The sequence below is a fragment of the Physeter macrocephalus genome, chromosome 16 (assembly GCF_002837175.3).
Source record: "Physeter macrocephalus isolate SW-GA chromosome 16, ASM283717v5, whole genome shotgun sequence".
NCBI classification, from domain to species: domain Eukaryota; kingdom Metazoa; phylum Chordata; class Mammalia; order Artiodactyla; family Physeteridae; genus Physeter; species Physeter macrocephalus.
The window spans coordinates 97,169,613-97,194,123 of record NC_041229.1 but is presented as its reverse complement, the minus strand read 5'-3'; the positions used below and the strand labels follow the sequence as shown (position 1 = coordinate 97,194,123).

At 38.5% G+C, this 24,511-nt stretch overlaps 1 protein-coding gene across 2 annotated transcripts in view; it reads left to right on the top strand.

Moving 5' to 3' along the window:
• CKAP5 (cytoskeleton associated protein 5) overlaps positions 1 to 24,511 on the top strand; it is a 74,558-nt gene that overhangs the window by 22,863 nt on the left and 27,184 nt on the right. For both annotated transcript variants that reach the window (XM_024133123.2, XM_055078777.1), the window contains exons 11-26: positions 160 to 288; positions 1,067 to 1,249; positions 4,704 to 4,817; positions 5,107 to 5,217; positions 6,666 to 6,758; positions 9,132 to 9,317; positions 9,844 to 9,938; positions 14,600 to 14,657; positions 14,750 to 14,875; positions 15,482 to 15,621; positions 15,781 to 15,955; positions 16,534 to 16,647; positions 18,095 to 18,223; positions 22,306 to 22,500; positions 22,876 to 23,011; positions 24,156 to 24,244. In XM_024133123.2, coding sequence (XP_023988891.1) covers positions 160 to 288; positions 1,067 to 1,249; positions 4,704 to 4,817; positions 5,107 to 5,217; positions 6,666 to 6,758; positions 9,132 to 9,317; positions 9,844 to 9,938; positions 14,600 to 14,657; positions 14,750 to 14,875; positions 15,482 to 15,621; positions 15,781 to 15,955; positions 16,534 to 16,647; positions 18,095 to 18,223; positions 22,306 to 22,500; positions 22,876 to 23,011; positions 24,156 to 24,244 — 2,073 coding nt within the window. The remainder of the gene's footprint in view (positions 1 to 159; positions 289 to 1,066; positions 1,250 to 4,703; positions 4,818 to 5,106; positions 5,218 to 6,665; positions 6,759 to 9,131; positions 9,318 to 9,843; positions 9,939 to 14,599; positions 14,658 to 14,749; positions 14,876 to 15,481; positions 15,622 to 15,780; positions 15,956 to 16,533; positions 16,648 to 18,094; positions 18,224 to 22,305; positions 22,501 to 22,875; positions 23,012 to 24,155; positions 24,245 to 24,511) is intronic.

Here is a 24,511-nt window from a genome sequence, read left to right as displayed (position 1 = left end):
AAGAGGAAGAGTAACTTAACTGGCAAATAGAAAGCTAAGCTTAGATTCTGTGAATTGTAAAAAGCAAATTCTTTATCTAACAACCATCAGTCTGAATTAAAATCAGTAATACCTAACGAACTTTGTATTAAGATCATCTTGCTTATTTCTGGACTATAGCACATCAATGATTCTGCTCCTGAAGTCAGAGATGCTGCATTTGAAGCATTGGGTACTGCTTTGAAGGTGGTTGGTGAGAAAGCAGTAAACCCATTCTTAGCTGATGTCGACAAACTCAAGCTTGATAAGGTAGGTTAGTAATGGGTTGTAATGAAATTGGATAGCGGTCCTGTCTCTGTGCAATATGGGTTTGCTTACTGGTATCCTTTTGATCAGAATTTCTTGATTAGTAGAAATATCTTTCAAATTATAAAAAATAAAATAAAATAAAATAAAATAAAATTGAGTGACCAATCTGTAGAGGAGGTAAAAATGTGTTTTGAGTTAATTTCATTTCTAATATCTGGAAAATTGCCTTTCTAAATATGAATGTCTTCCATCAAAATTATGGTTATTGTTTTTAATTTTCATTGGAGTGTAGTTGATTTACAGTGTTGTGTGAGTTTCTGCTGTACAGCAAAGTGAATCAGTTATACATATACATATATTCACTCTTTTTTAGATTCTTTTTCCATATAGGTCGTTACAGAGTATTGAGTAGAGTTCCCTGTGCTATACAGTAGGTCCTTATTAGTTATCTATTTTATATATAGTAGTGTGTATATGTCAATCCTAATCTCCCTATTTATCCCTACCCCCCTTCCCTCCCGGTAAGCATAAGTTCATTTTCTACAAAAATGTGGTTATTGTTAGTTTAGTAAATTCTCATTTGCATAGAAATGTAATGTAAGATGTCATTAAGGTATATCTACTGCCAAGAAAATATGGATAATTTATCTTTGTTGTAAAGGAAACTTTTCTCTCTGAATTCTCATGTAGTTGTGGTTTAGAAATGACTTATTAAGTAATGTAATGATAGTGTTTCAAAGTTAGGCTCAGTGATGTCTATCTCAATTTCATTCTCCAGATCAAAGAATGTTCAGAAAAAGTAGAGCTCGTACATGGTAAGAAAGCTGGACTTGCAGCTGACAAGAAGGAGTTCAAGCCTGTGCCGGGAAGAGCTGCTGCTTCGGGGGCTACAGGAGATAAGGACACAAAGGACATTTCAGCACCCAAACCAGGACCCTTAAAAAAGGCACCTGCTACTAAGGTTAATAGATGACTTGGAAAATATGGTTTAAAAATTAGAATTTAGTAAGATAGGGTCTGAATCTCAGGTTCAGAGTTGTTCTTCAATATGATTTCATTTGAGAGATGAACTCATTACAACATTCAAAATACAGCAGAGCATCTTTTAATGAAGACAGCATATTCCAGTAGTACATTTGGTTATTTGAAACCTATATAGAGATAAAAATGGTAATGAAGATACAGGAGTACTTTTTTTTTTTTTTTTTTGCTGTACGCAGGCCCCTCACTGCCGTGGCCTCTCCCGCCGCAGAGCACAGGCTCCGGACGCGCAGGCCCAGCGGCCACGGCTCACGGGCCCAGCCGCTCTGCGGCATGCGGGACCCTCCCAGACTGGGACACGAACCCGTGTCCCCTGCATCGGCAGGCAGACCCCCAACCACTGTGCCACCAGGGAAGCCCAGGAGTACATTTTAAGGCATCAGAAAGTATCATTAAATAACGAAATAGGGACTTCCCTGGTGGCGCAGTGGTTAAGAATCCACCTGTCAGTGCAGGGGACACGGGTTCGATTCCTGGTCTGGGAAGATCCCACATGCCGCAGAGCAACTAAACCCGTGTGCTACAACTGCTGAGCCTGCGAGCCACAACTACTGAGCCCACGTGCCACAACTTCTGAAACCTGCGCGCCTAGAGCCTGTGCTCCGCAACAAGAGAAGCCACTGCAATGAGAAGCCCGCGCACCACAGCAAAGAGTAGGCCCTGCCTGCTGCAACTAGAGAAAGCCCGTGTGCAGCAACAAAGACCCAACGCAGCCAAAAACAAATAAAATAAATTTATTAAAAATAATAATAATAATGAAATAGTATGGCAAGGTACATAACATTAATAATGTAAGTTCATTTTCTAACTTAACATAAGGTCATTTTGCTAATAATACTCTGGAATTGCAGCACCGAGTCTCCATTCCATCAGGGTCTCACTTTGTAGTGTAGAAGAGGGGGAAAGGACCAAGGGCAAATATGGCATTCTTACAGTGAACACTTTTCTTGGACTGGATTCTCTTAAGCATGAAGTTATCTGCTGAAAATGCAAGAAGTTTGATTCTCTTTTCCACCCTGAACCCCAGCTTGGAGTTAGGAGAAGAGAACTGATATTTAGTGAGCTTTACTTTGTAAAGCATTTTACCTACATAATCTCATTTAATCATCATAACAACCCTTGAGATAAGCATTTTGTGATCCCTGTTTTTCCAGAAAAGCAAACTAGGGTTCAGCAAGGTTAAATGTCCTGCACATGCTCTTACAATTCACTTGTTTCTTTATTCTGTCTCCCCACACTGTATTGTAAACTTTAAAGGATAGAGATCTTGTCACTGCTTGACCCCTTGTGCATAGAAGAGGCTCTGGCATATAGCAGGAACTCTGCATATATTTGTTGAATGACCAGAGTTGCAGAACTGGGATTTGAACCCCAGGTATCTAGCTACAGGGTCTGTGTACTTTCATGTTATGCTGTCTCTTCAGTACTCCAGTACAGGGAGTTGGCAGCTATTTTCTCCTTTCTCACCAGCTCCTACCTCTCTGGACAGTGACCTGGGTGCAGCACCTTAAGACCTTTTCTTATCTTCCTGAACCTTTCCATGCTAGCCGGCTTTCTCTTATAAGGGATTCTTTTCCTTCCCCCAAGAATAAGCTGTGGGTGGCGTGGGGAAGGACCTGCTTTTGTTCTTTTGAAAAAATCAGTAGGACAGTATCAGCCAATACACCTACTAAGCCAATAAACATGTATGTCTATGTTTAAAAAAAAAAAGTAGGAGATTTATTAATTGAGGTGCCTCTCAATTAATAAAACAGAGTACTATTATATACAAGAAAGGATCCAGAAGAGGTGTTCTAGTAAATCAAAGAGTGTAAAATTTTCTATTTTTACAGTGAGAAAACAAATCTCTCTTCATGGGGTAGTTATTATGAACCAGTAAAATCAAAAAAAGTGCTAATGTGAACTGGCAAGTGTTAGAGGTTTCCATTGGATTAAAAACCAGCATCTTAGCTTTGCTAACCCCACCTTAAAAGCTCAGAATATGTTCAAGATAACAGTGGTTTCAGAACAGCTCTGGATGTTCAAGACTAATTTGGTCCTCTGTCATTTTATCTTTTCTTTTTAGGTTTGGGCATTGCTTAACAAATATCCAAAATAGGTAGAAGGAATGATGTGAACAGTGATGTGTGTTGCCATATTAATGTTACTGCCCTTGGCTGTGTACCTTGTGATAAACTGCTATTTTCTTGTGACCTTTCAAAACTGGGGGTGACGTAAATTTAAATCAAGATATTTAAATAGAATATTAGCAGATAGAATCCAGTGGGTACAATAGAAAGTAAGAGCAACTGAAGTTTATTCCAGGATTGCAAGGATAGTTTGATATTAGAAAAATTACTGAATTTATAGATCAAAAGAAGTCTAATTTCAGACACTGAAAAGGAATGTAATAAATTTCAGCATGTCTTCTTGATAAAAATTCTTAATCATATAGAAATGGATGGATACTTTGACATGATTAAGTATATCATTTTTATAGATTATATGATCATATTCTTGGGAAACCCAAGCAAGTCAACTGGAAAACTAATAAAACAATAAAAAATATTCAGTGAGATGGCCATCTTCAACATAACTAGAACACTCACTGAAATTAGCATAACACCTCTTTTCCTTCGCAAATTAGATAGTTCTACAGTGAGTAATAACATATTCTCATGTTTTTGGAGTACTTTGTGGTTAAACAGAGAGTAAATGTTATAACTCAGAAACTGCCCTCTACTAGTGTAGGAAGGATCTAGAGGCATTTAAAGGCATCAAACATTAATTCTCAAATTAATCTGTAAATGTAGCGTAAATCCAGTTCATCGTTTTTATTTCATTTATCTCATTAGCTCATTTTGAATTAGAGGTTCTTTTTTTTTTTTAATTTTTATTCATTTATTTTTGGCTGCGTTGGGTCTTCGTTGCTGCTCGTGGACTTTTCTCTAGTTGCTGTTGTCTTTGTTGTGGTGCTTGGGCTTCTCATTGCGGTGGCTTCTCTTGTAGTGGAGCACGGGCTCTAGGCACGTGGGCTTCAGTAGTTGTGGTGCACAGGCTTAGTTGCTCCGCGGCATGTGGGTCTTCCCGGACCAGGGCTCGAACCCATGTCCCCTTCATTGGCAGGCAGATTCTTAACCACTGCACCACCAGGGAAGCCCTAGAGGTTCTTAATACAGCTTCTACAGATTCCCGTGAATGATCTTCAGGAGGTCTGTCTGCCCTTGAAATTGCTAAATTCTGTGGGCACGAAAAATATGGGTCTTTTTGTTGTCGCTGTTCGTTGAGTGATCCCTCATTTTAATCAAATTTTTGAGGAATCTCTCACCCCAAAATGTCTAAGAATCACTATTCTAAATCCTTAAGTGGTTTAATATTTTTCTGTTTGCTTTTAGCCTGGCGGGCCACCGAAGAAGGGGAAACCAGCTGCACTAGGAGGCACAGGGAACACTGGAACCAAGAACAAGAAAGGGTTGGAGACTAAAGAAATAGTGGAGCCTGAGCTCTCGGTCAGTATTACACAGTATGCCTCAAACTCAAAACCGCGGAAAGTCATTGCCTATGAGGAGATTCACGTTCTTTCTTTTCTGAGTTCTGTAACATATAGTTAATGGATGTCTTTTTAGCTTATTGAAACTGTGCCTTGGACAAACTTCCCCTTTACAGTAGTATAATAGAATCCTCAGATACTAAAACACACCTATGGGAGTGTTCTTGTAGTTTTGGCTGGGGTATTCTTACATTCTTGCCATCTGTTTCCTTAAGCAATTATTAATGTTAATGTTTTGTATCTTACAGATAGAAGTATGTGAAGAAAAAGCTTCAGCTGTCCTTCCTGCTACCTGTATACAGCTTCTAGACAGCAGTAACTGGAAGGAAAGGCTGGCCTGTATGGAAGAGTTCCAAAAGGTGGGTGCACAGGGATGAGTTGAATGTGAAAGAAAATTACATCATACAGAAGTGAGGAATTGATAAATGAAGGACTAGTCCTAATTGCTGTATTTTATAGCCAGTGAACATGTCTGCAGGATGTTAACTAAAGATGAGGTGGGGTTTTTATTTGCTTTTTAGCTGTGTAGTATTTATCTTTCAACATCTGCTTTCTGTGGCTTCTATCAGCTCATAACCTAAGTGATGCATACTCAAGAAAATTAGGTTTATTCTGAATTATAAGGCTTACATGAATTTTATTTTATTTTTAATTAATTTTTTTTTTTTTTTTGGCTGTGTTGGGTCTTTGTTGCTGGATTAATTTTTTTTTTTTTTTTGGCTGTGTTGGGTCTTTGTTGCTGCGCTCAGGCTTTCTCTAGTTGTGGTGAGTGGGGGCTACTCTTCGTTGAGGTGCGCGGGCTTCTCATTGCGGTGGCTTCTCTTGTTACAGAGCACGGGCTCTAGGCACACAGACTTCAGTAGTCAAAGCACATGGGCTCAGTAGTCACAGCATGCAGGCCCTAGAGCGTCCGGGCTTTAGTAATTGTGGCACGTGGGCTCAGTAGTTGCAGTGCGTGGGCTCTAGGGTGCGCAGGCATCAGTAGGTGTGGCGCACGGGCTTAGTTGCTCCGTGGCATGTGGGATCTTCCCGGACCAGGGATCGAACCCATGTCCCCTGCATTGGCAGGTGGATTCTTAACCACTGTGCCACCAGGGAAGTCCCTGAATTTTAATATTATGGGATTAAACTTTCTAGGCAAACAGGTCTCTTCACATAAACCACCCCTGATCCATTTCTGTGTTTCCCTCTTTGTTGTCATGATTCTCAGAAGAATACACATTATCACTTGGTATGAGAAGCTTCTTTAAAAAGAAATCTGTGTTGGACAGGAGCATGGTGGTTTATTTTGGCACACACTCTTTGATTCTAATGAGGAGGGGTGTGGAGAAACCGCAAGAATGCTGTGACTTGAGCCATGAATCCTGGCTTCCAGTCCTGCATCCGCCACTCAGGCTTAGCCCTGAGGTGTGCTTGTTTGAAACCTGTACTTAAATGCTTCTAACCTACTCTACTTTGCTATGTTTTTAGGAAAATCGAATAAGTCAAAATATGTAGAAGCAGTTTCTGCCATACAGTGGGCAAATTAAAACTGTTACTGTTACTTTCTTTGGGGCAAATTATTTGTGAATTCCTGAAATGTGAAAAAAAGAGTTTCAGTGGCATCACTATAACAACCATATACCAAACATCCAACTTAAGAAACAAAGTATTATAACAGAAAGTAAACAAGCTCTCTCTGTGACCCTCCTCATTTCCATTCCCCTCACTCCTTCAATGGTAAACACTTAATTGATTTGGTATATACTGTTCCCTTGGAACTAATCATTAATCCCTTAACTCTCGTACTATCTTGTTTTACTTCAAGGCTGTTGAACTAATGGACCGAACTGAAATGCCATGCCAGGCATTAGTGAGGATGCTGGCCAAGAAACCTGGATGGAAAGAAACTAATTTTCAGGTATATTTAAATTAGAGATTTAATGTCTTTTATTGAAGTAATTTTCATTACATCATCCTATGGCGTATTAGAGAGGTATAGTTTGGTAATTTTTAGCTTGTTCTTTTTTAAAAATCACTCAGCCAATGTGTCATGTAATTTTAAATGAACAGTGGAATGTGTGCATTTTAATTAAACACATAACTCTAACTTTGTGCATTTAGGAGTTTATATATATATATATATATACAAATACTTATTGTTTGTTAATTCATATGTATGCATTTTTCTCATTATTTAGGCTGGAAGCCCTCTAATATAGGGAGGGATGAACAATGAGATAGCTTTCTTATTTATTTGCATAAAAAATAAATGTAGTCTTTAAATTGCCAATAAAAAATTACCACATAATCGGTTTAACTCATTAACTGATTAAATAGAGATGAATGAAATTGAGCAGTACCGTTATTTAGTCTAAAAAGTAGGTGTAAAGGGAGGTATAGGAAAGTAATACATGAAGGAAAATGAGAAAAGAGTTTTCTTCTCCTCTAGACATACATAGAGCTGATGGGAAACAAAAGTTTGAAATGTATCAGGTTTATTTTTGGCTTCCTGCTAGTCTCTTTTTTACTTCTGTTTTGCCACCTCTTATTCTCTGTTTAGGACCTTAGCTCCCTTGCTCACTGTTCCCTTAGCACTGCATTGTAACCTCATCCATACCATCCAGCTTCACAAAGGTTTCCCGTGCCAGAAGGTTCTGATGCTGCCTTCTTCCCCTCATACCACCACTTTTAAAACTCCCCTTATGTAGCTTCTCAGATAGGTGAAAGAAGCACACCTGATTTGAGCTAATACCCTTCTTTGTAGTAGATCCATAACAAGAGATAATTTCATATCTTTTTTTCCTTTATAACAACTTTCCTGAGGGTATAAAATTGTTTTAAAGGGTACAGTGCAGCTGTTTGTAGTCTATACACATAGTTAGCAACTCCTCCCACTATTTAATTTTAGAATATTTTCACCACCCCGAAAAGAAACCCCATACCCATCAGTAGTCACTCTCTATTCCTCCCCAAGTCCCCACCCCCAGTCCCTGGCAACAATTAATCTACTTTCTCTCTCTATGGATCACTTCTCCTGGACATTTCATGTAAATAGAATGATGTGGCCTTTTGTGTCTGGCTTTTACTTACCATAATGTTTTCAAGGTTCATCCATACTGTAGCATATATCAACTCTACAGTCTTTTATTGCTAAACAGTATTCCATCATATGGATATACAACATTTTATTTACCCATTCATAAGTTGTTTGTTTTTTCTTCGGCTGTGTCATGCAGCATATGGAATCTTAGTTCTCCAACCAGGGATCCCACGCCCCCTTCATTGGAAGCGCGGAGTCTTAACCACTGGACCACCAGGGAAGTCCCTACCCATTCATAAGTTGCTGGGCATTTGCATTGTTTCTGCTTTGGGGCTCTTATGAATAATGCTGCTATGAACTTTCATGTACAAGCTTTTGTGTGAACACATGTATATACCTAGAAGTAGAATTGCTGGGTCTTATGGTAACTCTGTGTTTAACTTTTTGAGGAACTGACAAACTGTTTTCTAAAGTGGCTGTACCATTTTATCTTTGCACTAGCAGTGCAGGAGAGTTCCAGTTTCTCTACTTTCTTGCCAACACTTGTTATTTAAATATTCAAACACGACAAAGGGAAATATTTTTGGTCAAAAGTGTCTGAAGTCCCAGACATCTGCCATGATCATATTAATATCTTTAAATTGTTTTTCACAGTTCCTTCCATTTTTCCACTTAAAAATCTACAAATTCTTTAAATCTCTCACGTTCTGGTGTGTGTGTGTACACGAGGGTTGTAATTTTTTTTGTGGGCAACTCTAGTAGGAACTCTGAATTAGTATGGTCATTTTATTATGTATTTCAGGATGTACGCTCAGTACTATATGCAGATAACCATAGGAGAAGGAGAATATAGAAATTATATTTTCCAGTTCATAAACTTCATGTGGTAACATTGCTTATTAATATTTTAAAACACTGAGTGGTTTTTTTTCTGTCTTAGCTGTCAGCTACATTAATTGCTAACAATTAAAGGATAAAAATTATTTTGTTTCTTGGTTTAAAATTTGATTTTAGTTTGGTCATGTTCTCAGCTGTTACATCTTCAGGCTGCTATAAAAATAAGTAAATAAATGTCTTTGGGCAATTCCCTGGCGGTCCAGTGGTTAGGACTTGGCACTTTCACTGCCGAGGGCCTGGTTCAATCTCTGGTCAGGGAACTAAGATCCCACAAGCTGCGTGGCACGCCCCACCCCCACCAAAAAAAAAAGTCTTTGGCTTACTCATAACTTTCTGATACTTATCCTTGTTCAGGTAATGCAAATGAAGCTTCACATCGTTGCTTTGATTGCCCAGAAGGGGAATTTTTCCAAAACTTCAGCTCAGATCGTCTTAGATGGCCTTGTAGACAAGATTGGAGATGTGAAATGTGGGAACAATGCAAAAGAAGCTATGACAGCAATAGCTGAAGCTTGTATGTTGCCATGGACAGCTGAACAGGTTAGTGACACAGAGCTCTTTCCTCAAGTTTTCCCAGTTTTTTCCCAAATTTTAATTTAAAGTTATTAGTTAAACTTTACTTCTTTTCTTCTCAAGTAAAACCTTTTTTGATACTGTTTTACTTTTACTTTTAGTAATTTTTGCACTGTTGCCTGATAATTAAAATTGTCTTAGTCAAGAATATTTTATTAAGAATGAAAGTAATTTTCTCTTAAGACATTATCATCCAGAGTGACCACTAATGAAAAGTTGTAAACAGTCCAGATTGCCTTTAAAAAAAATTTTTTTATTGAAGTATTAGTTGATGTACAGTACTGTGAGAATGCTTTTAATACTTCTGTCACTTACCTCATTTTCTTGTGTAAATTAAATATTTCATTCCTAAGGCATTCTTGCAGTTGTGTTAGCATCAGGAAAACCATGCTTAATCCACTACTGCCTTAATGTCAAGGTATATTTCTGTGAGAAATATGAGAGAAAACACAGATCTGTTTTGGTTTTTTGTATGTTTGTTTTTCCACTCCAGGTTATGTCAATGGCTTTCTCACAGAAGAATCCCAAGAATCAGTCAGAAACTCTGAATTGGCTATCAAATGCAATAAAAGAATTTGGTTTTTCTGGGTAAGTCAGAAAGAAATCAAGTACATGTTTTGCCAGTCTCTAACTGGTGATTATATTTGTCGTAGCTATTGCTGCTTATTTCTGAGAAGCCAGAGCTGGATTGTCTATAATTTGTATAAAACAAGACTACCTTTGTTCCTGAAAAGCCTATATTGGCTTGTGCTCCTGCATTTTGATATCCACTAATATTAGAGTTCTCTAAGTTATTTTTCCTCAAGTATTGGTAACTGTCCCACAGAAAAGCCAGTTCCAAGGATTTCTAGTCAAATACATTTGGAAAATACTATATAAAATCACACTTGTTTAGAGATCTATAGTGCACGTTGGAAAATTAAACGCTCTCAGAAGTCCTGCAGTTGAGACACTTGTTTAACCCACTCTTTCCCAAAGTTATTTGTCTATTGAACACATTTGTTTACAGTAGTCCCCCGCTTATCTGTGGTTTCACCTTCCACAGTTTCAGTTACCCACAGTCAACTGCAGTCAAAAAATATTAAGTGGAAGATTTCAGAAATAAACAATTTATAAGTTTTAAACTGTGGGCCGTTCTGAGTAGCATGATGAAATCTCACTCTGTCCTGCCCGGGATATGAATCATTCCTTTGTGCAGTGCATCCCACCCATCAGTCACTTAGTAGCTGTCTCAGTTACAGATCCATCCTTGTGGTATTGCAGTGCTGCTGTTCAAGTAACCCTTATTTTACTTAATAACGTCCCCATGGGACTTCCCTGGCTGTCCGGTGGTTGGGACTCTGCCTTCCAATGCAGGGGGTGCGGGTTCGATCCCTGATCAGGGAGCTAAGATCCCACATGGCTCGCGGCCAAAAAACCAAAACATAAAACAGAAGCAATATTGTAAGAAATTTTAAAATGGTCCACATCAAAAAAGTCTTAAAAAAAAAAATTGCCCCAAAGTGCAAGAGTAGAGATGCTGGCAATTTGGATATGCTAAAAAGAAGCTGTAAAGTGCTTCCTTTAAGTGAAAAAGTGAAAGTTCTCAACTCAGTAAGGAAATAAAAAAATGGCATGCTGAGGTTGCTAAGATCTACAGTAAGAATCTTCTATCCATAAATTGTGAAGGAAAAAGAAATTCGTGAGTTTCACTGTTGCACCTCAAACTGCAAACATTGTAAGTGCTTAGTTAAGATGGAAAAGGCATTAAATTTTGGGGTGGAAGACATAAACGGAAAGAAAACATGACTGATGGCAATGTGTTCCACCCCAAAGCGTGCAGACTATGAAGATTTCAGTAAGGGATCCCCTGAAACAAGTGACACCAAGTCATTTGCTGCAAGTAAGGATGGCTACACAGATTCAGAAACAGGTTGGGACTGACAAATGTAAAAATTACAGGAGAGGCTGCGTTTGCCAGTGAAGCAGCCGCTGCATTTCTGGTAGAATTGAAAAAGTTGATTAAGGAGAAAGAGCACACTCAACATAACTTTTATTACAGTATATTGTTATAATTGTTCTATTCTGTTATTAGTTATTATTGCTAATCTCTTACTGTGTCTAATTTATAAATTAAACTTTTTTTTTTTTTTTTTTTTTGCGGTACGCGGGCCTCTCACTGCTGTGGCCTCTCCCATTGCGGAGCACAGGCTCCGGATGTGCAGGCCCAGCGGCCATGGCTTACGGGCACAGCCCCTCCACGGCATGTGGGATCTTCCCGTACCGGGGCACGAACCCGTGTCTTCTGCATCAGCAGGCGGACTCTCAACCACTGCACCACCAGGGAAGCCCTATAAATTAAACTTTATCATAGTTCCATAGGTATAGGAAAAAAAATAGTATATATAGTATTATCCACAGTTTCAGGTATCCACTGGGGGGTCTTGGAAGGTATCCCTCCCAGATAAGGGGGAACTATTGTATTTTATTTAACAAACTTTTATAGACTTAACTTTATGCCTGACACTTTCTAAATAATAACTCATTTGATTTAATCATCATTAAAAACCATGTGAGGTATTGTTCTCTCCTTTTATAGATGAGGAAACTAGGGCACAGAAAGCTTAAGTGATCTGCCCAAATCACAGTTAGAAAGTGGCAAAGCCAAGATTTTTTTTTTTTTTAAATAAAATTATTTTATTTATTTATTTTTGGCTGCATTGGGTCTTCGTTGCTGCGCGCGGGCTTTCTCTAGTTGCGGCGAGCAGGGGCTACTCTTCATTGTGGTGCGCGGGCTTCTCATTGTGGTGGTGTCTCTTGTTGTGGAGCACTGGCTCTAGGGGCTCAGGCTTCAGTAGATGTGGCTCACGGGCAAAGTTGCTCCACAGCATGTGGGATCTTCCCAGACCAGGGCTCAAACCTGTGACCCCTGCATTGGCAGGTGGATTCTTAACCACTGTGCCACCAGGGAAGCCGCAAAGCCAAGATTTGAATCCAGGCATTCTGGTTCCAAGAGAGAATACTGTAACTGCTGTACTGTGCTGCATTTCTCTGTGCCATGGTGCTTGTCACAACATGCCTCTTATAGCCACTTGCAAAACAGTGTTCTCATTCTACCAAATGTAGATATAATACTCTAGAAATTATTATTATTTTTTTTTTTTTTGGCCGTGCCACTTGGCTTGCAAGATCTTAGTTCCCCAACCAGAGATCAAATCCAGGCCCCTGGCAATGAGAGCACCAAGTCCTAACCACTGGACTGCCAGAGAATTTCCTAGAAATTATCATTTAAGTGTCATTCAAGCAAAGAATTTTGTTACGTCGGTATCTGTGGTGTCCTCCTCTAGTTGAGGGTATTGTTGTGATCCCCCTTTTTAAAAATATTTATTTATTTATTTATTTGGCTGCACTGGGTCTTAGTTGCAGCACGTGGGATCTTGCAGCACGCGGGCTCTTCGTTGCAGTGCTCGGGCTTCTCTAGTTGCAGCGCACAGGCTCCAGAGCACACAGGCTCAGTAGTTGCAGCATGTGGGCTTAGTTGCCCCTCGGTATGTGAGACCTTAGTTCCCTGACCAGGGATCAAACCTGCATCCCCTGCACTGGAAGGCAGATTCTTAACCACTGGACCACCAGGGAAGTCCCTTTAATCCCTTCTTAATTGTATAGTCTTTGATGTAAAACTAATCTCTTGGCATAAATGACATAAAAGCCATGTGAATATTTTCCTTTTTGCAGTTCATCCATGATTTGTCATTTATTCAACAACTACATATTGAGTACCTGTGATATTCCAGTCATTTGTTTCAGGCCCTTGGGAATACATCATGGACAAGATTAAATTCCTCCTTTCATGGGACTTATATTTGAGTAAGGGGAGGTGACAGTAAACAGTAAAAAATACACCAGAAAGTATAATAACAATGGAATAAAAATAAAGCAGTATGGGGGTTAGTGGTATCACCTTGGAGTGTTTGGGATAGTGTTATTTTCTATATGGTAGACAGGAATCCTTCCTGAAACAAGGACTTTGGGACACAGACTTTTAGGACATGAGGGAGCTAGCTGTAACAATCTGGGAGAAAAACATTCTTTTTTAAATAATTATTTATTTACTTATTTATTTTCGGCTGCGTTGGGTCTTTGTTGCTGCCACAGGCTTTCTCTGATGAGCGGGGGCTGCTCTTCATTGCGGTGTGCGGGCTTCTCATCGTGGTGGCTTCTCTTGTTGCGGAGCATGGGCTCTAGGCGCGCGGGCTTCAGTAGTTGTGGCACACAGGCTCAGTAGTTGTGGCTCGCGGGCTCTAGAGCTCAGGCTCAGTAGTTGTGGTGCACAGGCTTAGTTGCTCCGCGGCATGTGGGATCTTCCTGGACCAGGGCTTGAACCCATGTCCCTTGCATTGGCAGGCGGATTCTTAACCACTGCACCACTAGGGAAGTCCTGGGAGAAAAACATTCTAGACGAAGGGAACAGCAAGAGCAAAAGCCCAGTGGCAGGAGCACACGTGATATATTTTAAAATAGCAAGGAGTAATTGTTCTTCAGAATGCAGTTGGAGTAGAAGAGTGAGGGAGTAGGGAGTGGTGGGAGATAAAGATTGAAGAAAGAACAGGGACCCAGGTTGTATAGGGCCTCAAAGTTTTGAATAAACTGGAAACCATTAGATAGTTTTGAGCAGAAGAATACGAGGATTATTCAGACTATAGTCAGAGAGAACAGATAGTGAAGATCAAGGGCAGAAGCAGGGAGACTAATTAGAAGGCTACTGAAATAATCCTGTCAAGAAATTATATGGCTTGGAAGTATTATGACTCAGAATATATTTTGAAGGTAGAACTAAGCAGGATATTGAACTTAAGAGAGAAGAGGAGTCAAGGATGACTCTGAGGAGTCAAGGCTGGCCTGAGCAGCTGGAGAATGAAGTGGCTGTTTACTGAGATAGGGAAGACTGTGGGAAGAACAGGTTTGGGGGTGGGCTGTGGACAATCAGGAGTTTGGTTTTGACAGATGTAGGATATCTACTAGACATAAAAATGGAAATGTCACAAAGGCAGTCGGATATATGAATCTGGAGTTCAGGAAAGAGATCAACACTGGATTGATCTAATGCGTTTAGATAGTATTTAAAGCTTACTTTAAATGAGTGTAGAAAGAGAATAGGTAAAACTCAGGACATATCTAAAGGAAGCTGGTTCTAAAGTCTGGCTTTATAAAACTCCATTGAGTATTTTGAGGTTTCACTTGTTTTTCATTCAAAGTATCATTTCTTCTAGATTGAACGTGAAAGCTTTCATTAGCAATGTGAAGACAGCTCTTGCTGCAACAAACCCAGTGAGTACATACCAGCATGTATAGGAAGAGTAGTAAGTACAGCCATCTTTATGGTTCTGTTCTGATCTGAAAAGTTCTTTTTGTTCTGCCAGGCTGTGAGGACTTCTGCCATCACCTTGCTTGGTGTGATGTATCTGTACGTTGGTCCCTCTTTGCGAATGTTCTTTGAGGATGAGAAGCCTGCCCTCCTATCCCAGATAGATGCAGAATTTGAGAAGGTAAAGATTCCACAAATGATACAATCCATAGTTGACTTGAGAATACTTACATTAGTTATGTTTAAACTTTTAACCCTTTGGAATGAAGAATATGTATGTATTTGCTTTTATATGTATAAGGTATCCCTGGGAAGAATTTATAAGAAATTGATGACTTTGTGAGGAAGAGAACTAGATAGCTATAGTATAGGATGGGGCATTTTACCCTTTGTAGCTTTGGAATATCAAACATTTTGAATGTATTACCTATTCCAAAAGTACAGTAAATATAACATTAAATTTTTCTTTTTAAGTAAAAAGAAACTTGACCGTCCTTGAATAAACTTTCTAATTGAAATTTCTAAGTTTTGGCAGACTTGCTGTGTATTGTCTCGGGCATACAAGTCAAAAGACAGCTTTATGATTGAGAAGTCAGATTCTAATAGGTTTGTATAAAGATATCTTTTGTCACATAGTCTCAAAATTGGAATCTATCAAAATATGTGCTGTGTGAATATTAAGTATTATGAAAGAATATGAAAGTTTGACACAGGTACCATTCTCTAACCAGTTTGCTCTCATATTCTTCATCAAGTTCATTAGCCTCACTGACTTATTTGTGTGTAGATGCAGGGACAGAGCCCACCTGCTCCAACCAGAGGGATTTCCAAACACAGTACAAGTGGTACAGATGAAGGAGAAGATGGAGACGAACCAGATGATGGGGGCAATGATGTTGTGGATCTTTTGCCAAGGACAGAAATCAGGTTTGTTGCTAATGATTTATTTGATGTATTATGCTTAATTCTTAATGGTGTCTTCTGTTTCTCAGTCAAGGGTACTTCTGTTTCTCAGTCAAGGGTACTTCTGTGACATCATTGTTCTTTTAGGCATCTGGAATTAAGGATTCTGTCTTTTTTTTTCAGTGATAAAATCACTTCAGAGTTGGTGTCTAAGATTGGTGACAAGAATTGGAAGATCAGGAAAGAAGGCCTAGATGAAGTGGCAGGTATTATCAATGAAGCAAAATTTATCCAGCCAAACATAGGTGAACTTCCAACTGCCTTGAAGGGTCGACTCAACGATTCAAATAAAATCTTGGTACGTAGAATATATGCCTGTTTTTTTCTCTCCCCTCTCTGCCCCTGCAAGGGGATCCTTTTCAGTAACCTTCACCAGCACAAACAAAAAGGAGTTAGTCACTCTATTGCTTTGAACTAGAAATAGCTTCCTTTAATTTCTTAAGTGTGCCTCAAGATATGTTGGTAGATGGCAAGTTTATTAATCAAATTTTCATGAATCTCAGATTTACTGTTTACAGGGCTCTGATATTAAGTATTTTTATGTAAAACTGCTTGTAATACACATGTTAATTTCTAATTTTTAAATTTGGATTTTTATGTGAGTTTTTTCTTAAACTAGGCTTTACCTTACTTTAAAATTATAAAGCATTGTAATCTCTAGTCTAAAATTCTAATATTCCAATTTTATGAACTGATGATAAAAGGAGATGCCATCACCCAAAAATTATTCATAAGCTGATTAGTATCATAATGAGCTGATTTGTTTAAAGTAGGCCAGAAACTTCCTACTGCATTGACTGTATAGCAGCAAACTTGCAAAACTTTGAGCATACCTTGCTATGGTTTGAACATAAGGTGTTGGCTCTTCCCACCCAGGTGCAGCAGACGTTGAATATCCTCCAGCAGTTGGCAGTAGCCATGGGCCCAAACATCAAGCAACATGTGAAGAACTTAGGCATCCCTATCATCACAGTGCTTGGAGACAGCAAGGTAAACCTGACTCTTTACCACAGCTCTGTTCTGGAATAGGCCAGCCACATGACTGGGCTAAGAATAATCCTTTTTTTTTTTTTTAATTTATTTATTTATTTGCTTTTATTTTTGGCTGTGTTGGGTCGTTGTTGCTATGCGCTTGCTTTCTCTAGTTGTGGCGAGCGGGGGCTACTCTTCGTCGTGGTGCGCGGGCTTCTCATTGCGGTGGCTTCTCTTGTTGCAGAGCACGGGCTCTAGGTGTGCGGGCTTCAGTAGTTGTGGTGTGTGGGCTCAGTAGTTGTGGCTTGCAGGCTCTTGAGTGCAGGCTCAGTAGTTGTGGCGCACGGGCATAGTTGCTTCGCAGCATGTGGGATCTTCCTGGGCCAGGGCTCAAACCCGTGTCCCTTGCATTGGCAGGCAGATTCTTAACTGCTGCGCCACCAGGGAAGCCCCAATCCTTTTCTTACATGTAAGAGTGCATGTAAACAGTTTATAAACTTTGTTAGATAAAAGAATATTAGGAGGAAAATAGTAAAAATTTTTACCTCCCAGGCATTATTAAGGTGATCAGATATCTCACTTACTAGCTTTGTGACCCTTAGATAAGTTGTTTATCTTCTTTGAGGTTCAGTTTTTTATCTATGAAATTTAATTCTTACAGAATTAAATAAGCATCTGTACATAAAGTACCTGTACCTGTCTCATACAGTATATACTCAAAAAATGGTTGCTGTTATGATTATGATATCATTGTTTAAGGTGTTGGTATAAAGAGTGAATAAACATATAAATTTTGGATCATGAATTTTATTTTCTACCTGTTCCCTCAACTACTAGAGTAGGATCTTCTGGTACTTCAGTCAGATATTTGCAGTTCCACAGTCCTGGAATTTGTCGCACTGAAAGTTGCAAGCTCTTATGTTTATCCGTAATTGAATATTCGAATGTCTCTTTATTTTTGTGTAATTCATTTAATTTGAGGAATTGGACTATTTTAATATTTTTCACGTCAGTAAGTCGTTCTCATTCTATGAATGCAAATTAATATAAAAACAAAAATGTTCAATCAAATTGTTAATTTCAGTCTAACTATTAAGAGTTCTCTGACAGGTAGAATTACATTCTTTAGCAGATAACCAGGGACATAAGAGTCCCCAGAAGTTCAGGAAACAAAACCTAAGAGTTTGTTCCCCTAACATGATATTTTATGCCCAGGTCACTGTTTTCCCTAATTAACTGAGTATAGGATCTTTACAATTTGGAGTTTTATCTTTCTGATTTACTTTGGAGTTTTAGTACAACATGGATCTACATTCTGTTTCAAAGAAGATGAAGTATGTTCCAAGTATGTTCATGTGGACTTTAGAGAAACCTCCATTGATCGTGTTCATAAAGTAACAGGCTTTTCACTCCCTACCTCCAAACCATAGCAGTGTTAGCTTTACTGATTCTCTCTTCCATTCAGAACAATGTTCGAGCTGCTGCCCTAGCAACTGTGAATGCTTGGGCAGAACAGACTGGCATGAAGGAATGGCTGGAGGGGGAAGATCTTTCTGAAGAGCTCAAAAAGGAAAATCCTTTCTTGAGGCAAGAGGTTAGTACCACAAATATGATTTGCTTTACTCATGTCTTTTACCTTCATAGAGGCTTGGACCTACCTAATAAATATACATGAATGGATAGAGTGAGTTCCATTATAAAATCGCTAATAAAATGAAACCAAATTCCTGGAGCTTTTTTATTCATGTGCTTCCTTTTCTTTTTTCCTTTCATGTGCTTTTTTTAACAATAAAACTTTTTAAAGGACTAGCCTTTTTGTTAAGTTTTCTCTTTTCTTGAACTCTTAAATGGTAAAGTAAGAGGTTTTAATCATGACATAAAAATAGTTCAACATTCAAAAATCTTATCAGTGTCATCCATCATACCAACAGGCTAAAGAAAAGTCATATAATCCTATCAGTTGACACAAAAAAAGGATTTGAGAAAATCCAACAGCTATTCATGATAAAAGCTGTCAGTAAGTTAGTAATAGAAGAGAATTACCTCAAGTTAAATAAAAAAGCCTCTGCATAAAATCTCTATAAATGATAATACTCTTAGTGGTTAAAGACTGAATGCTTTCCCCCTAAGATCAGGAACAAAGCAAGAATGTCCACTTTCACTGCTGTTACTCAGCATAGAACTGGAAGTTCTAGTCACTGCAATAAGGCAAGAAAAAGAAATGAAAGGCATACAGTTAGAAAAAGAATAAATAAAACTATCCCTAATTGCAGATAACATGACTGTTTACATAGAAAATTCCAGGAAATCTACAAGTAAACTCCTAGAACTAATAAGTGAGTTCAGTAAGATTGCAGGATACAAAATAAACACAATCACATTTGACAAAAGTCAATCACATTTCTTTATAATACATTGAACATATGAAAACCGAAGTTACGAACACAGTACAGTTTACAGTCACTCCAAAGAAAATGAAATCCTTAGCTATACACTTAACAAAACAAATACAAAATATGTCTACTGAAAATTACAAAAATGCTGATGAAGCATTCAAGGAAGACCCAAATAGATGTAGAGACATGCCATGTTTGTGGATTGGAAGATTTAACATAGTAGAAATTAGAAATGTCAGTTCTATACATTTAATGTCTATGTAATTGATGTATGCATTTAATGTAATTATCAAAATTCAAGAAAGTTTTTTTTAATAGACAAAGTCAAGGTTATTTTAAAATTTATATTCTAGCTAAAACAATCTTGACAAAGGGGAAAAAATGGAAAAAAACCTCTCTACCATATATTAGGGCTTACTAAATTAAATTGCTAACATAATCAAGACACTGTGGGGAATTTCCTGGCAGTCTAGTGTTTAGGACTCCATGCTTTCACTGCCAAGGGCTCGGGTTCAATCCCTGGTTGGGGAACTAAGATCCCCCCAGCCAAGCTGTGTGGCAAAAAAAAACAAAAAACAAAAAACTGTGATAGCAAGGGGTAGGAGGAAGAGGATAGACACAGATAGGTGGAGCTGAAGAGGAAGCCCAGAAATAGACCCACACAAATATGAGCAACTAATTTTCGACGGTGTTTCCAAAGTAATTCAGTGGAGGAAGTGTGGCCTTTTCAACAGATGATGCTGGAGCAGTTGACATCCAGAGACAAAAAAAATAAACCTTACCTAAACCTCACATCTTACGCCAAAATTAACTTAAAATGGATTATGGGCTTAAATGTAGAACATAAAACTATAGAACTTTTAAAGATAACATAGGAGAAAACCTTCAGGATATAGAAATTCTTCAGGCAAAGAATTCTTAGACTAGACACCAAAACCACAATTCATCAAAGAAAAAATTGATAAATTGGACCTCATCAAAATTAGGAACTCTTACTCTGCAAAAGACCATGTGAGGAAGATGAAAAGACAGGCTGGAGTGGGAGAAAATATTTGCAACCTCTGTGTCTGATAACGGACTATCATCGAGAATATATATATATAATATATAAAGAACTCTCAAAACTCAATAGTTAAAAATCTAATTACAACATAGGCAAAAGACATGAACAGACATTTCACTGAAGAGGATATACAGATGGCAAATAAGCCCATGAAAGATGTTCAACATTATTGGCCATCAAGGAAATGCAAATTAAAACTGCAATGAGATATCACAGACAACTATCAGAATTACTAAAATAAAAAATTGTGATAACACCAAATACTGGCAAGAATGTGGAGAAACTTGAACACTCTCCTGGTGGAAATGTAAAATGGTATAGCCACTCCAGAAAACAGTTTGGCAGTTTCTTATAAAACTATACGTGGGGCTTCCCTGGTGGCGCAGTGGTTGCGCGTCCGCCTGCCGATGCAGGGGAACCGGGTTCGCGCCCCGGTCTGGGAGGATCCCACATGCCGCGGAGCGGCTGGGCCCGTGAGCCATGGCCGCTGAGCCTGCGCGTCCGGAGCCTGTGCTCCGCAACGGGAGGTGCCACAGCAGAGAGAGGCCCGCATACCACAAAAAAAAAAAAAAAAAAAAAAGAAAGAAAAAACTATACGTGTAGTTACTATATGACCCAGCAAATCTTGGGCATTTATTCCAGAAAAATGAAAACTTATGTTTACACAAAAGCCTATATACAAATGTTCATAGCAGCTGATTCATAATAGCCAAAATCTGGACACAGCCCAGATGTCTTTCAACAGGTGAATGCTTAAACAAACTATTGTATATCCATACGTGTAATACTATTTGGCAGTAAAAGAAACAAATTATTGATACATGCAACAAGTTAGATAAATCACCAAGGAATTGTGCTGATTCCAAACAGTTACATACTATATGATTCTATTTATATGAGTTTGAAATCTCATATTTTAGAATGGTTAAACAGATTAGTCGTTACCAGGGATTAGGGAGTAGGAGGAGGGATGTGAATGTGGTTATAAAAGAGGCAACATGTGGGATCCTTGGGATGGAGCTGTTCAAAGTCTTGACTGCGGGAATACACTAACACATGATAAAATTGTAGAGAAAGCAATATAGACACATACACAAATGAGACAAAATCAGACTGGGGCAATCTGAGTATGATCAGTGGATTGTATCAATGTCAATATCCTGGTTGTTTATACTATAGTATAGTTTCATAAAGTGCTACTGTTGTAGGAAACGGAGTAGAGTGCCTGGGATCTCTCTGTATTATTTCTTACAACTGCATGTGAATATACAATCATCTCAATAAATATCTCAACTAAAAAATAAATGCAGGGCTTCCCTCGTGGTGCAGTGGTTAAGAATCCACCTGCCAATGCAGGGGACACGGGTTCGAGCCCTGGCCTGGGAAGATCCCACATGCCACAGAGCAACTAAGCCCATGTGCCACAACTACTGAGCCCGCGCTCTAGAGCCCATGAGCCGTAACTACGGAAGTCCGCGTGCCACGATTACTGAAGCCCATGCGCCTAGAGCCTGTGCTCCGCAACAAGAGAAGCCACTGCAGTGAGAAGCCAGCGCACCACAACGAAGAGTAGCCCCTGCTCACCACAACTAGAGAAAGCCCATGCGTAGTGATGAAGACCCAACTCAGGCAAAAATGAATAAATATAGTTTTAAAAATAAATTTTAAAAATAAATAAATAAATACAGATTTCCCTGGCGGTCCAGTCGTTAGGACTCTGCTTTCACTACCGTGGCCGGGGTTTCATCCCTGGTTGGGGAACTAAGATCCCACAAGCCACACGGCATGGCCAAAAAACAAAACAGAAAATAAAACGAATATTTTAGAAATATAGAGAAAAACTGTCTATGTAAGGCAGAAAGCAGAAGTCCTGGTAGAACTTGTCATCTTCTGATCAAATAAATATTTTGCATCTTCTCTAGCTGAATAGTTCTTAGAATTTAAAAAGTGAAAGTTTAAGATGCATTAAGAACTATTAAAGCTTTATAACTTAATGCTCAAACGTGGTCCAAAAAACTGTGTCCTTGTCTCAGCTGATTATCTTCATTGCATGTTTATCATTTCATTGGACAATGGAAATGACTGATTTCACACTGGAAAGTTGTAGTGTGAGAACTAATTCAGTGTTTGGTACTGATAAAATCATTAAGCTGAAGATCATAAATAATGACAGTTTTCTACGTGCAGTGTGTAACTGGTCTTTATTTCTTTTGGCAGCTTCTGGGCTGGCTGGCTGAGAAACTACCGACTCTCCGTTCCACCCCCACAGACCTTATCCTTTGTGTTCCCCACCTCTACTCCTGCCTAGAGGATCGCAACGGAGATGTGCGAAAGAAGGCCCAAGATGCCTTGCCATTCTTCATGATGCATTTAGGATATGAGAAAATGGCCAAGGCTACTGGGAAACTAAAAGTACTACTACTTGTTGCTGCTGTTAAAAGCCATTTAGAAAAATATTGAACATGAATTTATATAGGCAAAAGGTCATATTACCTTCTATGAGTTTCAACTTGAAATCCCAATGAGAGCAGAAATAAAATATTTAGTAGTGTAGAACTTCTAAAGAATCTGCTGCCTTTGCAGGAATGAAAATTGTGACGTTCTAGAATGGCAGCTTATTTACTGTGACTTCATAATGTGTTACTTCTCTTGCACTATGTGCTGCCTCCCTTACTTCATTGGTATTTCAAAACTATGAGTCAAGGATTTGACAGCAGATCTGTTAGTAAGCATAGCATGAGTATATCGTTTATGTGGCCTCTCACCTCTGTTATATTGTCTCCCTAGCCAACTTCTAAAGATCAGGTGTTGGCCATGTTAGAGAAAGCCAAAGCTAACATGCCAGCCAAGCCCGCTGCACCTGCTAAAGCAACTTCCAAACCCGTGGGAGGATCAGCTCCAGCCAAATTCCAGCCTGCCTCAGGTAACTCTTATTTTGAGAGGGTTAAAGGGGAAGGAAGTAGCTAAGGGAACTCTTAAAGAAATAGAAACCTTCATTTTTTAATCACATTTCCTCACGGCCTAGATCCCAAATCCTCCCTCCTTCTCCTTACCCTCCTTTCATAAACATTTGTCAGGTTACCTGTTTTATGCCAGGAACTGTGCTGAGGGTTTAAGGATGATTAATTTGATTTCCAACTCCAAAAAGGAGTTTTGGAGTATCACAATGAAATACTCCAGAAAGCAAGTGCTCAATCTTACTTTTAAGGTTTCCACAACTATTTTCTGCTATTGGATATTACAGTTAGAAGGAGAATTGGGACCCTCTAGCTTAACCCTCTTTATTAAAGGTAAGAAACACCAAAGGTTAAGTGACTTGCACAAAGCCAAACAGCCAGCCAGTGCCTGAACCAGCAGAGACCTCTGCTTAACTCATCCATAAATGAGTTCCCCTTCCACTACACTTGGCTGCTTGCTGATCCATTCTAATATTTACTAAACTTCTTCAAGGGAAAATTCTTGATTTCTTCATCCTAATGTTAAAATTCCAAAATGTACAAATAGAACACTAACCTGTAACCACTGCTCTTCTAGACTTATTGCTTAAACAAAATAATAATATTCTGTTTAGTGGGGTAGAAATTATTGATGCTATAAAGTTAGAAATTTTACATGTGTTAAATTGTTGGTATCAAAGTATATATTCAGTTATAACATTTATTGGGATCTTGCTATATAGTATATATAGTTTACTATAGTATCAAAGGTGATAGACTCTTCCCTTAAGGAAGTATCAGTCTAACAAAAAGGTTTTTTAACTGCTATTTAGAAAATGGTTTTAAACTGCAGTTTAAATGTTGATAAAGGAGATGTAGATTTTCTGAATTAATTTCATGAGGAAATCGGAGAGAAAAAAGGTTAGGAAAAAAATCTAACTGAAAGCACTTTAAAAATGGATACATGTGTTTAAAAAAACTTTTCAAAAAAATAAAATAAAAATAATTTTTTAATAGATATATTTAAAACTACTGGCTTTCTCACCATCATTATATATTTAACCTGCCCAGAATATAGTGATATTAGTTAGAGTTTATATTTACAGTACGTGCTTTTTTTTTTTCTCAAAGCACCTGTTGAAGATTCTGTTTCTGGCACTGTAGAACCCAAGCCTGATCCAAAAAAGGCCAAAGCTCTAGGAGTTTCCTCTAAAGCAAAGGTATGTTCATTCTGCACCTTAGATGTAGAATTGCTTTTAAGTGTTTCATACACTGAGTCATTCTTTTAGCAAAGATCATATTGCATATGAAAGATTATTACTACTCTTGATATTATCTAATTATAAAGTATTCATTTATACAAGTTTCTGTGGCTCACTTTTTTTTTTTTTTTTTTTTTTTTTTTTTTTTTTGTGGTACGCGGTCCCCTCGCTGTTGTGGTCTCTCCCGTTGCGGAGCACAGGCTCCGGACACGCAGGCTCAGCGGC